This window comes from Coenobita brevimanus, chromosome 88 (assembly GCF_032717465.1).
Source record: "Coenobita brevimanus isolate Jiangsu-jjx chromosome 88, ASM3271746v2, whole genome shotgun sequence".
Lineage (NCBI taxonomy): Eukaryota > Metazoa > Arthropoda > Malacostraca > Decapoda > Coenobitidae > Coenobita > Coenobita brevimanus.
In genome coordinates, this window is record NC_137041.1 from 2888578 (window position 1) to 2904124 (window position 15547).

Genomic DNA, 15547 nt, shown 5'->3' on the forward strand with positions numbered 1-15547 from the left:
ATAAGTCGCTTAGGAAAAAGTGCTAGGGAGCCTAATTATAAATGCCAGAACATGGTAGAGTACGACAGAAGAGAAACATGAGACAAGAAAAGAGATGTAAAGCGAGGATGAGAATATACCAAAAGAGAGAGAAATGGAATGAACAGGGGAAGGAAAGTGGAGGAGGGGGAGGAGGAGGAGGAGGAGGAGGAGGAGCAGCAGCAGGAGGAGGAGGAGGAGCAGCAGCAGCAGCAGCAGCAGGAGGAGGAGGGAGCATATCACGGATTCATGAGATGCCGGGAGAAAGAAGACGAAAAATTACAACAACTGAGGAATGTGAGCAGGGAGAGGAGGGGGAGGGGGAGGGGAAAGTAGTGCAGTAGGTTGTGTGGAAAATTGAGTGAGGCAAAAGAGGAGAGGCGCGGAAAGGAGACGAGAGGACAGAAGGAGGAGAAGAGACGAAGAGAGAGAAGAGAGGAGAGGAGAGGAGAGGAACTGCGATTTTTCTTGTCTCCTTCCTTGCTCTCCACTAATCCTTCTCTTTCCTCTCCTCCCTCACCACCCAACCCTTCTCCTCTACCCTTCTTTCCTCAAGACCTAACACTTCCTCTTCCCCTTCCTTCCTCACCATGTAAATCTTCCTCTGTCCCCTCCTTCCTTACGATCCGGAGCTAATATGTAAAACGGTCTGGCATGCTCTCCAAACACACACACACACACACACACACACACACACACACACACAGACGCACGTGACGCTATTAAATCGACACTAAAGCAAAGGACCCGTCGTTCAGCAAGGATACGATTTCACCTGATGTCAAACGAGGTCGCAAATTAACTGGAATGACCCTCGTGAACTGCGCTGTCAACTCGATCTGAATGGAGATCCGAAATCCTACGCTACAAGGGGATATCTACGCAACACTGGGAGAGAATTTAGCATTATCATCATCACACCACCACCACCACCATTATCATCGATATTGTCACCATCACCACACTCTCAACAACACCCATCAATTACCAAGCATCATCGTCACCACCACCACCACCATTACCACCGCCGTCATTATCATCATCATCATCATCACGACCACCATCATCACCAAAATTATCAATCATCAACATCATTTTCTTGACCTCTTTTTCTGCCTATGGATGGGGTAAGGTAGTGTCAAGATAGTAAGAAAAAGCTGATAAATGGAGAAACCAACCAGAAGTCTGCCAAAATAAATTCACCACTCAAACCCACCCACATTATCAGTAAGTTATATTAAAGAATTATTCAAATATACTTAACTGAGATATGCCGTCCCTCGACACCCAATACACTGCCTATACTCCTTTCACTCTAATTTGGCCAAATTTTCCTCCTTTTGTAGCTTATTCCACGTAACCCAGTGGCGGAAAGTGGCAGTGCTAGGGCTCTCATCCTTTTCATGGCAATTCTTCGAGACTAGCATAATATTCTAGGGCTAATCTCTTGTTACAATTCAGCGTTGGATGGAGAGACGGTAATTTTAGGCCAGGTTCGAGTAAAAAGAGTATAGCGACACTTCATTATCAGTTGCTCATCTCTAAATAACCTGTTACTATTTTCCAATTTTCCTTTCCCAAATCACATTGATTTCTCCTTATTTCCTCACCTACATCTCTCCCCCTTCATTTTCCACAACTTCTTCCTGTCATCTTCTTGAGGTCGCCTTTCCTCCATCTCACTCTTCATTACCATTATCATCCCTCAATCATATTTCCTCCCTCCATTTTTTCCCCTCTCTCTCTCTCTCTCTCTCCATAATCTCTTCCATCTTGCCTCCCTCAATCCTTTCCATTTTCCCAGCTGCTTCTTATTATCCGTCTCAAATGAAACTTTCTTACACTCAATCTTCGAGTTCATTTCATATCATCACTTTGTTTTTTCTTTCTCTTTCCACATTCTCTCCTTCTGTACCATTTCTTCCTTTGTCTTTGTCTTTTTCTCAGTTCTTATTATTATTTTTATTATTACTATTATTACACTCTTTTAAATCCACCTTCATCTCTATCTCTTTATCCTCTCCTTCAACTCCGTCTTCCTTCCTCCTTTTCCACCACGACCACGACCACCACCACCACCACCACCACCTCCTCCTCCCCCTCCCCCTCCTAAACTCCCAAAGAAGATACTGCACTTCCTTCCGTCTCCTGACAGTTATTATCTCTCAACGCCATCATCTCACGTCAATCCTCTTCCTCTTTTTCCTCCTCCTCTTTCATCTCCTGTATTTCCACTATCTCCGCTTCCTCTTTATTATGTTTTATCTTCTTCCTATCCCTTGATCCTCTCCTTTTCTCTCCTCTTCTTGCTATTCCTGCTTCTCCTCCTCTCCTAAACTCCCAACGATACTCCACTTCCTTCCCTCGCCTGACAGTTATTATTTTTCAACGCCATCATCAAAGTCAATCCTCTTCTCTTCTTATTCCTCTTTCTCATTTTTCACCTCTTCCTCTCTTCTTTTTTTTTTTTAAGTGTCATTCCACAATCACTCTACGTCTGTCTCCTCGTCCTCTCCTCCTGTTTCTTTCCCCTGTTTTTCTCTCTCCTCCATTCTTCATCTTTCCCTTCCCATGAATATCCTCTCTTCATACCTTCTCCTGTCATTTCTTTGGGCCCTTTGCCTAGCTTTTATCTCTCTCTCTCTCTCTCTCTCTCACACACACACACACACACACACACACACACACACACACACACACACACACACACACACAAAGCCCTTTCCTGTCTTTTGTCTATTCGAGGTGACGGGTCCCGAGGCTAGGCTAACCACAGTCCAGTACATTTAAGGTCAGATGACCAGGCCATCATCACTGAGTGGCATCACAAGACCGAAAAAAAAAAAAAAAAAAAAAAAAAAAACAGTCACCTTTGGGGGATCGAATAGGCCAACACTCTGATCGAGGCGTCCAAACCCACTAGACCACCAGGCGCCAAACTACATGATAAAACTGTAACATGGAAAATAAATTGCTAAGGGACAAGGGCTAAGAAGGTTTCTAAGGCCTCGAGAAATACAAGCTCCGAGTCACTTGTTTTCTCGCGTTTTCTCGCACTTTACGGGCCCTGCTGGCGGGTTACTTCACTCACTCTGGCGCTTCTTCTTCTTATACTCTTCCTCACAACACTGCTGGGAAATCTCCATCTATTTCTTCCTCTTCTTTTTTTAAGCTTCCTTCTTCCTCTTCTTTCTTGTCCTTGTTCTTCTTCCTCTTCCTCCTCCTTTTCTTATCCTTCTTCCTCCTCCTCCCTCAAGCTGCTTCTCATGGCAGACCATCACCATCATCATCACCACCATCATCATTTTCTTCTCCCATAAAATACTACTGCCGCAAAGTTTTCTCTTTCTTTCAAACAACTTCTTCCGCGAAATAATTGTCAACTTCGCTTCCATCTTCTTCTCTATCTCTTTCCGGGAAACCATCATTCCTTCCTCTTCCTCCTCCTCCTCCCCTTCTCTCCTCATCCAAAATCATCATCATCATCATCATCTCCCAGCTCATTCTCCTTTTCTCCCTACTCCCTCATACTTTCCTTGTCTTCGCATCTCGGTCTTCATCTTAATCCTTATTTTTCCTCACACAACACTATTATCATCATCTGCCTCCATCACATTCCCTCTTCCTTCAAATGCATCATCATCATCATCATCATCCCTCTCTTCCTCCTCCTCCTTCTCCCCCCGTCAAATCTTAGTCCCCTACAACTTCCTCTCTCTCTCTCGGGACTGCGGTGTTGCTGCGGTAAATCCTTCCTACTTCATCTCTCTCTCTCTCTCTCTCTCTCTCTCTCTCCTGCCTAATCATCCTACCTTCTCCAGCCTTAACCCGCCCCACCCTGCTCTACCTCTTCCTGTCTCGCTGTCTTATCCTACACTGCCTCACTGTATCCTGCCTCACCATCCTAACTTACCCTGCCTCGTCATTAAACTCTACCCTGCCTCAACTTGGCACACGCACGCACACACACAGACACACAGACACACACACACACACACACACACACACACAATCCAAACAAGTGACCGAAAAAAAAAAAAATCGCTAAGGAAGATGTGTCACGAACCTTCTACACCCACGTCCCCTCTCTACACACTGCCAAATATGACCTGACAACTCCATAACCTTCATTTACACTTTACAGCTCCGTCCCCTGAGGCCACAAGACAGGGCAAAGCAAGAGACGGTGAAAAGTGTGTGTGTGTGTGTGTGTGTGTGTGTGTGTGTGTGTGTGTGTGTGTGTGTGTGTGTGTGTGTGTGTGTGTGTGTGTGTGTGTGTGTGTGTGTGTGTGTGTCTCTCTCTCTCTCTCTCTCTCTCTCTCTCTCTCTCTCTCTCCTGGCTATTCTCGACCTTGATGAACTTTTCTGGGTACTTTTTTTAATATATATTTTTTTTCCTTTTTGTGTTATATGGCCGGCAGTCCAAGATGAGAAAACTTTTGCGTCTCCCTGTAGAGTTAGTGAGGAACAGTGGCCAGAAATTGGAATGAAGAGAATTGGAATGGGAATGGTGGGAATAGCAGGGAGAATTGGAATGGGAATGGTGGGGATGGCAGGGGAATGGTGGGGATGGCAGGGGGATGGTGGGAATGGAAGGGGAGTGGTGGGAATGGAAGGGGAGTGGTGGGAATGGAAGTGGGAATGGGAATGGCAAGGGAATCATGGAAATGGTTGGAACAGCAATGAGGGCGATAAAATGGAAGTAAAGGGAATGGGAATTATAGGAGCTGGAATTGTGATGGGAATGGTAGGAATGGGAATGAGATCAGAATCCGGGAATTTTGTAAACTTGGATTGGGGGGAGGAACGGAATGGGTGACGTGTGTGTGTGTGTGTGTGTGTGTGTGTGTGTGTGTGTGTGTGTGTGTGTGTGTGTGTGTGTGTGTGTGAGAGAGAGAGAGAGAGAGAGAGAGAGAGAAAAGTAGACAGTAGAGAGAATGAGAGAGACCAGAAAGCATTTAAAGGTAAAGTTTTAACAACGTTTGGGAGAGGAAGAGAGAGGTTGCAAGGGAAACAGTTTTAAAGGGGAAAAGAGGGGAGGGGAGGGGAATGTGAATGAGGGGAAAAGGGGAGAACATAAAAAGCAATAGGGGAATAGGGCAGAGAGAGGCTGAGGGAAAAGACATTGAGATGGCACGATTGAAAGAGGGTTACGAGGTTGGGTGGAAGGCGAGGGAGACAGGGGATAAAAGACGGATAGATGGAGACAGACAGACAGACAGTTAGGTAAATATAGACTGATTAATTGATGGATGGATGGATGGCCAGATGGATGGATAGATTGACAGATAGATAGATGGATGGATGGATGGAGATATTAGCCACTGGTGCTAATTTTCATTTTTTAATTATCTGTGTTCTTTTCTTACCTATGTTTTTTCGTCCGGTACAATTTTCTTCATTATTTTCTTATAATTTTCTTTTTTTCTCCCATATTTTCTTAAAAGGTTGTGTCACTGTTTTTACTTTTCGTTTCTATCAATGTAGCGATTCACTGCAACGTTGTTGTTTTTTTTTTCTTTCGTTTTTATTTATTTTTTGTCAATATTCTTCCTATCTTTTTGCTACATTTATTTTTCTTTGGTTATTTTAAATATTTATGCTCTTCTCTATCTCCATTTTTTCTTATTTTTATATATATATATCGCCTATTTTCTTTGCTGTCTTGCCTCTATTTGCTTCAAGGTTCATACTCATGTCTGGAATCACGCCAACACTAGAACCTCTCTCTCTCTCTCTCTCACCTACACTAGAACGGCTCTCTCTCTCTCGGGCGGAAACTCCGGCCTTATTACATTATCATCTAACAAAGGTAACGCCTCCTCTTTGAAACGTGATTATCTCTCTCTCTCTCTCTCTCGCTCTCTCTCTCTCTCTCTCTCTCTCCCCAGCCCAAGCCAGACCTAACCAAAATCCTCTAATTTAATCCAAACAAAACATTATTATAAGAGACACGGGAGGCGACCCCTGCTAATTGCACTATAATTATTGTAATTATGTTGTTTTTGAGGTAATTAGCGAGTGAAGAGAAGGGTTAATTATTTGAGTAATGACTTTATGGTTATTATCCCTTTGTTGTGGTTGTTGCTGTTATTCTTTTTATTATAATCATTCCTTTCATCATCATACTCATCATTATTATAATTCACATGAATAACCTTTCATTCTACTGTAACTCAATCATTTTATTCACTATATGACTTCACGATGTCAAGGCCTTAAATAATCAATCGCCATTAGCCCATTCGCATCCACATATGTCTCCTAAACTAAATAAACTTATCTGACGATATAGTTCATTCACTTTATCTTGGCCAAAATTTTCATTCGTTGGCAGTTTATTTCACGTACCTCAGTAACACAGACAATACTGTGGCTCTATAAACTGTCTGAAGCACTTCCTGCTGATGTTCACTCCTGTTACAGCTCAGCATTCAAGAAGGAGGGGCGGCAATTTTAGGCCAAGGTAAAGTGTACAGAGCACAGTTATTCTTCTGCTACAGCTCAGCATTTAAGATGGAGGGGCGGCAATTTTAGGCCAAGGTAAGTGTACGGAGTATAGCAGCAAAATAAAATAGACAAAGATTAACAAAACCTGTCCAAAAGGTCGACGGTCTTTCCTACCCACGTTTCACTACTACTCGGAATAAAATCGCTCTAAAAATTCACATCATTAATCATAGTCATCATAAAATCATCATTATCAATGAAATATTATACATCCATTTCACCGTAAATTCCCATTCCCATCATCAATTCACCTTAATCCATTTGCGCCCAGTGTCCTCTATATTGGACGGAACTGGGCACTTTCTAAATTTTATAAAGAAGGGAACCCCGGGGTAGGTACCTATTAGCTTCGCGACTATGAGCCGATAGGCGGAAGGCGGTACGTTTAGTACCCTTCCAGAAAAATCCCTCGCACAGGAACTCTGGGCGCTAATGGGTTAATCAATCATCAACATTTTAAAATTCACAGTGACTACCAATCCAGGTCACCAATTACTAACACAGCCAACCATTCATCACCTCCACCAACACCATCACCACCAAAAACACAACCACCATACACCACCACCATCATCATCATCATCACAAACAACACAATCACCACAACAAACATCACCATCACTATCATCACCAGCATTCATCCTCACCACCATCACCACTACCACCTGATCACAGCTCCAGTACAAACAAACCTACTCAAGAACTATTATTAATTTCACGGCTACAGCAACATTTAATCATAACACAGAACATTTTCAAGTACTACAAATTAACACACCTCCACACAAATTTATGTATCAAGACTCGTCACAGCATTACGTTAATTGCTCACCTGTAATTAACCTTCTATGACGCATTTTTGACATTTCTGGCTAATCCTCACCAATTTTTCATGTCAAATCATGCTTTACAAAATACAGCAGTTAGATCCTGCCTCAGCAAAAACTTTCACTACTAGACGGTTCTTCTAACGTGGAGAAAAATAGCCCTGAGGCAGCTAGTATAAAAAAATCTATATGAAAAACTGGAGACACATTAATAGCAACGTTGAAATATTTTTAAAGAACAAGATATTACACCTCCACAAAGGTGTATCAAGAACACGTAACATCTTTACCTGTTAATTGCTTACCTGTAATTAAGAGATCTGGAACTATTTCTGAGAGAGAGAGAGAGAGAGAGAGAGAGAGAGAGAGAGAGAGAGAGAGTGTGTGTGTGTGTGTGTGTGTGTGTGTGTGTGTGTGTGTGTACCAAATGATAAAAGCAAAAAAAAAAAAAAAACACCTGAAAACCCCACTCACCAGCAAAGTAGGCCAACAAAGCGGTCAGTATGGCACACAGTATGATAAGGCCGATGGCAGCACATTTCCACGAACACCTCTCTCTCCACGTCTTGCCAAGGTGATCAAGCCCCCGACCAGAGAAGGAGCCCGCTGATCCCCTGCCCAGGTCGTTCCTCACGGCGGGTAGCGTGGTTAGGGGGCCGCCACCAGGGGCCACGGAACCCTTCTGAGAGGCCAGGGTTCCCAGAAGTCTGTAGGCGAAAGATGGTACGCTTAGAATTAGTGTTAAGGTGATGGCTGAGGTGGTGGTTTTGACTATGCTGATCCACTCGTGTGTGTGTGTGTGTGTGTGTGTGTGTGTGTGTGTGTGTGTGTGTGTGTGTGTGTGTGTGTGTGTGTGTGTGTGTGTGTGTGTGTGTAATGCTTGAGAATAAAAATTGTGTAGCATCAAATCACACTGCAAGTAAAACAACGACCATTAAATCATCATCATCATCATCATCCTTCGCGCTAAGATAATATTACGACTACACGCTGTTAAAACGACACCAGCCATTTATTAATTACAAAAACAATAACCCAAAAATCCAAATAAAACATTCATTCTCCATCCCTTTCCATGTCAGACGATACGACTCCTACCTGTAAAATGATGCCCACCTTTAATTAGCAAAAATAATAAAAAAATCCGTGAAACAAAACCCATTCCATTCACGTCGGGATCGCGTGACGCCGGCCGGGTTAAATGATACTCTACCTCCGACTCATTTATTTATTTTTTACCAGCGTCCGTATCCTGACATTCAATGATTTTCCTTTCCCGTAAAAAATAAAAGCATCATTGTTTCCTACGTTTCCGTGCTCTCCCCGCTAAGCTGAAAAAATCGGTCGGGGATAACGATATATTAGATAGATACATATAGACTGATAGACAATTATAGATAGATAGAGAGACACATACGCAGACTGACAGGTAGATAGATCAAATACCTGAATCTCTTATCTATCTACTTATTAATCTATATCTACTCGTATGTCTGTATCTACATCAATCTTTATCTATCTATCTATCTATCTATCTATACTTAATTTCAAATGATGGGAATAATATTATCTGGTGTAGTAAGAGCAGAATATAATCATGTCAAGATTTTGTTAGATCAATCAAATAAACTTATGCTACAAAGAAAACGGGAGACACTTATTAGGAAACAGAATGAGGAGAGGAAAGAGAGAGGAAAGAGAGCTAGCAAGAGAAGGTGCTGAGAGAAGCGGCGCAAAAGAGAGAGGAAGAGAGGGAGCGAGAGATAAATAAAGAGGAAAGGGGGAAGGAACATGGGAATACAGGAAGAGCGGGAAGGAGAGAGAAGGGGAGGAGAGGAAGTGGAATTTATGAGAGAGAGAGAGAGAGAGAGAGAGAGAGAGAGAGAGAGAGAGAGAGAGAGAGCTGAGTAGTTTGGATCAAGTTTGGGTAATGAATATATTGTTAGGAAGCGAGAGAGAGCACAATAGAATAGCCTCTCCCCCCTAACCCCCCTTGCATAAGTTTACTATGGAAAGGTGATACGCTGGCTACCAACATCGTTATTAACACCATAGCAACTACCAACATCGCTACTACCACCATCGGAAGTGCCAACATCGCTACTATCAACATCCCTCCTTCCCTTATCGCTGCTACCAACATCCTTACTATCACAATCGCCACCATCACCATTCCAACTACCGGTACCACTATCACTACCATCACCATTCCTATTACCACCATCACTACTACCACTATCCTTATTACCACCATTGTTAACATTATAATGAGCACTACCAACTCTTTTAATGTCACTACCCCTACAAATATCATGACTACCAAACAACTACCACCAAATCCAAGCCTACAACTACAAATACTACTAAAGGAACATGAATCACAACTACCACTATGACCACCAACCACAACCACTGAATAACTGCAACTACAACCACAACTACAAACTACCATGCATGCCACTACCAGAGCCACTACAAACAACTACCACATCCACTACTACCACAACTACCACCGTGTACTTCATCAAAGGGTTCTGTGAGATGAAGGAGCAGGAGTTGGGGGAGGAGGGGGGAAAAGGGGAAGGGGAAGGGGAGGGGAAGGAAAGGACTGGGGAAGAGGTAAACGATGAAACAAGAGGAATGGGCAGAGGGGAAGCAAGAGGAATGGGCAGAGGGGAAGCAAGAGGAATGGGTAGTGGGGAGGCAAGAGGAATGGGCAGAGGGGAGGCAAGAGGAATGGGTAGTGGGGAGGCAAGAGGAATGGGCAGAGGGGAAGCAAGAGGAATGGGTAGTGGGGAGGCATGAGGAATGGGCAGAGGGGAGGCAAGAGGAATGGGTAGTGGGGAGGCAAGAGGTAAGGGGAAGGTTGGATATAACAGTGAAAGTGATGGAAGTGGAGGGCGTGATTCAATTATGAAGATGGCCATAGAATGTTAATTATGACAGCTAGGGTCGACTTGCTAGTGGAGGGAGGGAGGGTGGAAGGGAGAGAGGGAGGGAAGGAGGGATGGCCTGTATATTATCTCCATCACCATCATTTTCTCTCCTACATTGGCTCTCCTTCAGTTCTCTCCACGTTAAATGTTCTTTTCACTCCACAGTTCGCTGGGAGTGGGCAGGGTGCAGCCTTTCTCTAAGATAGAGGAGAAGGAGGAGGAGGAATCTATTCTAATATAAACAGTTACATTACAGTAACGTTAACACAAAATTTTAAGGCTAAGGCATGTCTACGAAGAACGTTTAAAGGATAACTTCGGTATATGTTTGCTGTGAGCCTCCCTCCCTCCCTCCCTCCCTCCCTCCCTCTCTCTCTCTCTCTCTCTCTCTCTCTCTCTCTCTCTCTCTCAAAACGCCCCCCAAAACGTTGAAAATGTGGCAGGCAGGGAAGTGAGCGGTGGCTGTGACGAGGAGAAGCAATATTTTCTGCAACAACTTGAGGTAAACTATGGTAATATTCCTCACAAGTTTGCTCTGGTTATTGTGTGGCTTGTGGTGGGGGTTGTGGTGGGGAGGGAGGGGGAGGAAAGGGAAGGGGAAGGTTGTAGTCGGAGGGAGGGGGTGTTGTGGTGGGGAGGGAGGAGGAAGATTGTGGTGGGGGGAAGGGGAGGTTGCGGTATGGAGGGAGAAGGAGATTGTGGTGGGGAGGAAGGTAGAGTCTGTTGTTGGGAGGGGTGGGGAGTTTGGTGGGGAGGGTCGTAGGGTAGGTAGGCGTAAGGGGAGGAGTGTGTGAAGGGGGAGAGTGGTGGTGGTTGTGGTTCAGGTGGCGGATGGAGGGGGAAAGATGTTGTGGTAAAGGTGTTTTGTGTGTGTGTGTGTGTGTGTGTGTGTGTGTGTGTGTGTGTGTGTGTGTGTGTGTGTGTGTGTGTGTGTGTGTGTGTGTGTGTGTGTGTGTGTGTTGGTAGAGCGGAAGGCCAGGTGTAGCCAGACTGGGGGGTTATTTCATTAGTAACTAAGGAGATTCATTCCTACCTCACACCCAAGGCTCAGTGAATTTCCAGCAACCACGAAAAAATAACGAGCAGTAAAATGTGACCCAGTTCCGTCAAATGAATACCAACCTTCTATAGCGACGGTAGTTGTTACTGAAGGTTTCTATTTTAACTGGAATGAATTTATTTAAACATAGGAAATTATTTTATCCAATTCATTTATTTTCCTGTCCCTCATTCACAAAAAGTTAAGCATTCTCTCTCAAACTATTAATATACACAATTTCCCTCGCTTCATTCCTACTCTCACTCTCTCTCTCTCTCTCTCTCTCTCTCTCACTCTCTCTCTCTCTCTCTCTCTCTCTCTCTCTCCGAAGCTCATTCTTCTTCCACGTTCATCACTTTTCATTATCATTAACTCTCTCTGGGCTTCCTTAATCTTCGCCTTCCTTCTTCTTGTCCTCCTTTCTTATTATTTTCTTAATTTTTTCTTCCAGCCACGTCTCCTTCTTACTTTACATCGTCTTTCATTATTCTTTTTTTCCGTCCTTTAATTTTCATCCCTCCCACCTTCTTTCTGCATTTCATCACCTCCCTCTCTTTTTCCTCTCCTGTTTTTCTTTCATCCTTTTCTAATCTCTCTCTCTCTCCCCCACAGCACTCACCTGTCTCCCTCCATCTTCTCCTATCCGTTAACCCCCCCCCCTCTCTCTCTCTCCTATCCTCCTCATCTTCCTTCCATAATCCAAGATTCTCATTTTCTTTCAAGCAGTCTTTCATTTTGTCCCTCTGTCTTATCCTTTCTCTCAAAAAATCCCCCTTCCCTCCCTCCCTCCCTCCCTCCCTCCCTCCCTCTCTCTCTCTCTCTCTCTCTCTCTTTCCCTAATCCAAGGTCTTCATTTCCTCACTCTTTCATTGCATCCAGCTCTCTTTCTCCTTCACTTTCTCCCCCTCTCATTATCCTCCCCTGCCCAGATTAATCCCTCACCATCCTTCACCATCCCTCACTGTCCTGCCGGCCCCCTGATAGTGTCACTCCTCAGTAACGATCTGATTATTATCCGGTCCCTTCTAATCATCGCCTGCCATTCACCTCTCTCTTGAGCATTGCAGTGACTGGGTATCTTTGAGAGAGAGAGAGAGAGAGAGAGAGAGAGAGAGAGAGACGAGAAATAAATGTGGGAAAACGGAATGCTCTTTCTTCTCACTTCCACGTCATCGTTATCTTTTTCCTCTCCTCTTTCTTCTCCCTAAATCATCATTCTCTCCCCCCCTCTCTCTCTCTCTCTCTCTCTCTCTCTCTCTCTCTCTTCTTCCATTTCATCTCTTTCTACGCTGTTCCCCCAGTTCCTTCATTTGCTAATCAACTTGGCAACCGATCACTAACGCCTTCAGATAATGAAAATGGGGAGCCTTCCTGCTTATCTCTTCTTATCTCTGAGTCACTGGATAGCTTTCTTATCTCATACCCAACAGCAAACAGCCTTTAAGCGACTACTTATTGCTGTTTGTTTTCCTTTTCTTTTCCCTCTAATCTTCCTTTCTTTCTTATATCTTCTCTTTCCTTCTCTGTTATCTCCATTCACACGTTCCCTGCCTTTCCATTTCTCAAACCTTCCTTTATCTTTTCTCTTCCTCTCTCTTTTATCTCCACCCATACCTTCCCTTTCTCTCCATTTCTCTAACCTCCCTTCCTTCTCTATCCCAACCTACGCCTTTACTATCTCCATATCTCTAACTTTCCTTCCTTCTTTTCTTTCTCTTCTCTTCCATCTCTACCTCCACCGACACCTTCCCGTTCTCCAGCTCTCTAACTCTCCTTCCTTCCCTTATCTTTTCTCTTCCTCTCTTTTTTTCTTCACCTTCCCTTTCTCCCCTTCATTTCTTTACCGTCTCTCTTCCTCTCTCTCTTGCCTACACCCACACCTTCTCTTTCTCTCCATCTCTTCTTCTCTCCCTCCTCTTCCTCGCCACCCCATCAGCATCACCTTGAGAAAATGCAAATAGGGAGATAGCGAGATCAGATGGCCAGCCCAATTTCCCAAAACAGCTCCTCTTGATTACTCTTACTCTGACTCCTTTTGAGAGCCTAGCAAAGGTGAGGGGGGAGGGGGAGGAGGAAGAGGAGAAGGAGGAGGAGGGGAAGGAGAAAGGGGAAGAATGGAGGGGGTGGGAGGGAAGTATGGAGAAAGTGGGAGGGGATGGGGAAGAATGGAAGAAAGGTGGAGAAAGAGGGGAGTGGGGAGGGAGGAAAAAGAGGGGGAGTGGAGATAATGATGTGAGGAGAAGGGAAAAAAAAAAGAGGGGGAGTGCGAAAACGGAGGAAGGGAAAAGAAAGAAGGGGTGGGGAAGAATGGATGAAGGGAGAGAGAAAGAGGGGGGTGGGGAAGAATGGAGGAAAGGAAAGAGAAAAGGAGTGGGAAGAATGGGGAGGGGGAGAAAGAGGGGTAGTGGGAAGAATGGGGGGAGAAAGAGGGGTAGTGGGAAGAATGGGAGAGAGAGGGAGAATAAAGAGGGAGTGGAGCGTACTTAAGGCCCAATTCATGAAGGAGTCTTATAATATCAGACAATAAAGGACAGAATAGTGTAGGTAGTTGGGAGAGGGAGGAGGAAGAAGGGTTTTGCGATTTTGTGCCTTAAAAACAGATACTTAAGAGCTACATTTGTGGTGTGTGTGTGTGTGTGTGTGTGTGTGTGTGTGTGTGTGTGTGTGTGTGTGTGTGTGTGTGTGTGTGTGTGTGTGTGTGTGTGTGTGTGTGTGTGTGAGAGAGAGAGAGAGAGAGAGAGAGAGAGAGAGAGAGAGAGAGAGAGAGAGAATGTAATTCTGAACCTTAAAAAAAAAAAAAGCTAAGTTGAAATTCGTAAAAGGAAGTCGAGCTACCGATTCCCACCCTTAAAACAGGAGTCGCTAAGTCCAAAATTCACCAGAATGGAAGATAGCGTAGGTGTGAAGAGGGGCTGTGCAATTCTAGGCCTTAATACTAGAGAAACTAAAGGCTAAATCGCATAAAAGAAAAGAGTGAGACGGGACTGAACTGGGATGAGAAGTACAGTCTCTCTCTCTCTCTCTCTCTCTCAACCCAACCAAGCTAAAACTAACACTCTCAACTAACAACACCTGAACTAAACTACCAACTAACTGCAACTAACCAAGCACCTCCTGGCCTAATCCAAGCTAACCCAACCTAACCAAGCCCCTAAGTAAACTCTAACTCAACCTGGCCTAACCTTGCTCGCCAAGTGGAAGCCGTGGTAATGCATGGTTCTGGGTCTCCTATGCTAAGTTTTAATGACCACCGCCTCCTTTCTTCTTTCCTCCCTCACATTCTTCCTTCAGGTCATCCTTCTTTCCTTCTTCCTGTCCTCCCTTCCGTCTTCCTTCCTTCCTTCTTTCTTTTCTTCCTTTCTTCCCTCAGTTAAATGGTCTGATGGTCCCTCCCGCCTTTCCTGTTCTTTTTCTTCCCTTTCCTTGTGTTTTTTTGATCTTCTCTCCCTAATACTGCCTTTTACTGCTTCTTTCCCTCCCTACCTCACATTATTCTTATGCCTTTCATCAATTAGTTTTCTCTTCCTCTACCTGCCTGTCCCCTTCTTGCCTTCTTCCCTTCCCTTCCTCCGCATTTTTCCCCCCTCCCTCATCCACACGTGTTTAATGGTCCCGCTCCTATACCTCTCCCCTTGCCTCACCTCCCCTTCGTCTTCACAGTTTCTTTATTTTTCCATATACATTTTTCTCCTTCCCTTAATGCTCTTCCCTTTTCTCACTCTCCTATCCTACCTAAATGTTTCTACTGCCGTACCAACCCACCTGCCTTTCCCAGTTTCCTTGTGCCACTTCTTGCTATCCCATTCTCTTTCCTACACTATTATGTAAAGGTTCTTGCTTCCAAACCTCTCTCCTTTGTGTGTGTGTGTGTGTGTGTGTGTGTTACCTAGCCCAGTGTAACTATATATAACCTCACATAATCTCACCATACCTCCCCATACCTAACCTAAATAATTCCTACGCAAACTGACCACCAAACCTAATCAAACGCAGCCTAACCCTATCTAAAGCGACCTAATCTCACCCATTCCCATTTAACCTGACCATACCTAACGTATACAAACCCAGCCAAGGCTAAAATGACTTAATCCAACGCAACCTAACCAAGTCTATCCGAATAACACAACCCAAACATATCTAAACCGACCTATTCTAACCCAGTCTAACCTAATTCGTCTACACCTAATCCAACTGAACCCAACCCAACCAAGAATAAC

At 44.3% G+C, this 15547-nt stretch overlaps 1 protein-coding gene across 1 annotated transcript in view; it reads right to left on the reverse strand.

The window, feature by feature from the left end:
- The window catches only part of Ten-a (Teneurin-a transmembrane protein), a 475834-nt gene that overhangs the window by 246075 nt on the left and 214212 nt on the right, over positions 1 to 15547 (reverse strand). The window contains 1 exon segment of the mRNA XM_080281215.1: positions 7830 to 8062. Coding sequence (XP_080137341.1) covers positions 7830 to 8062 — 233 coding nt within the window.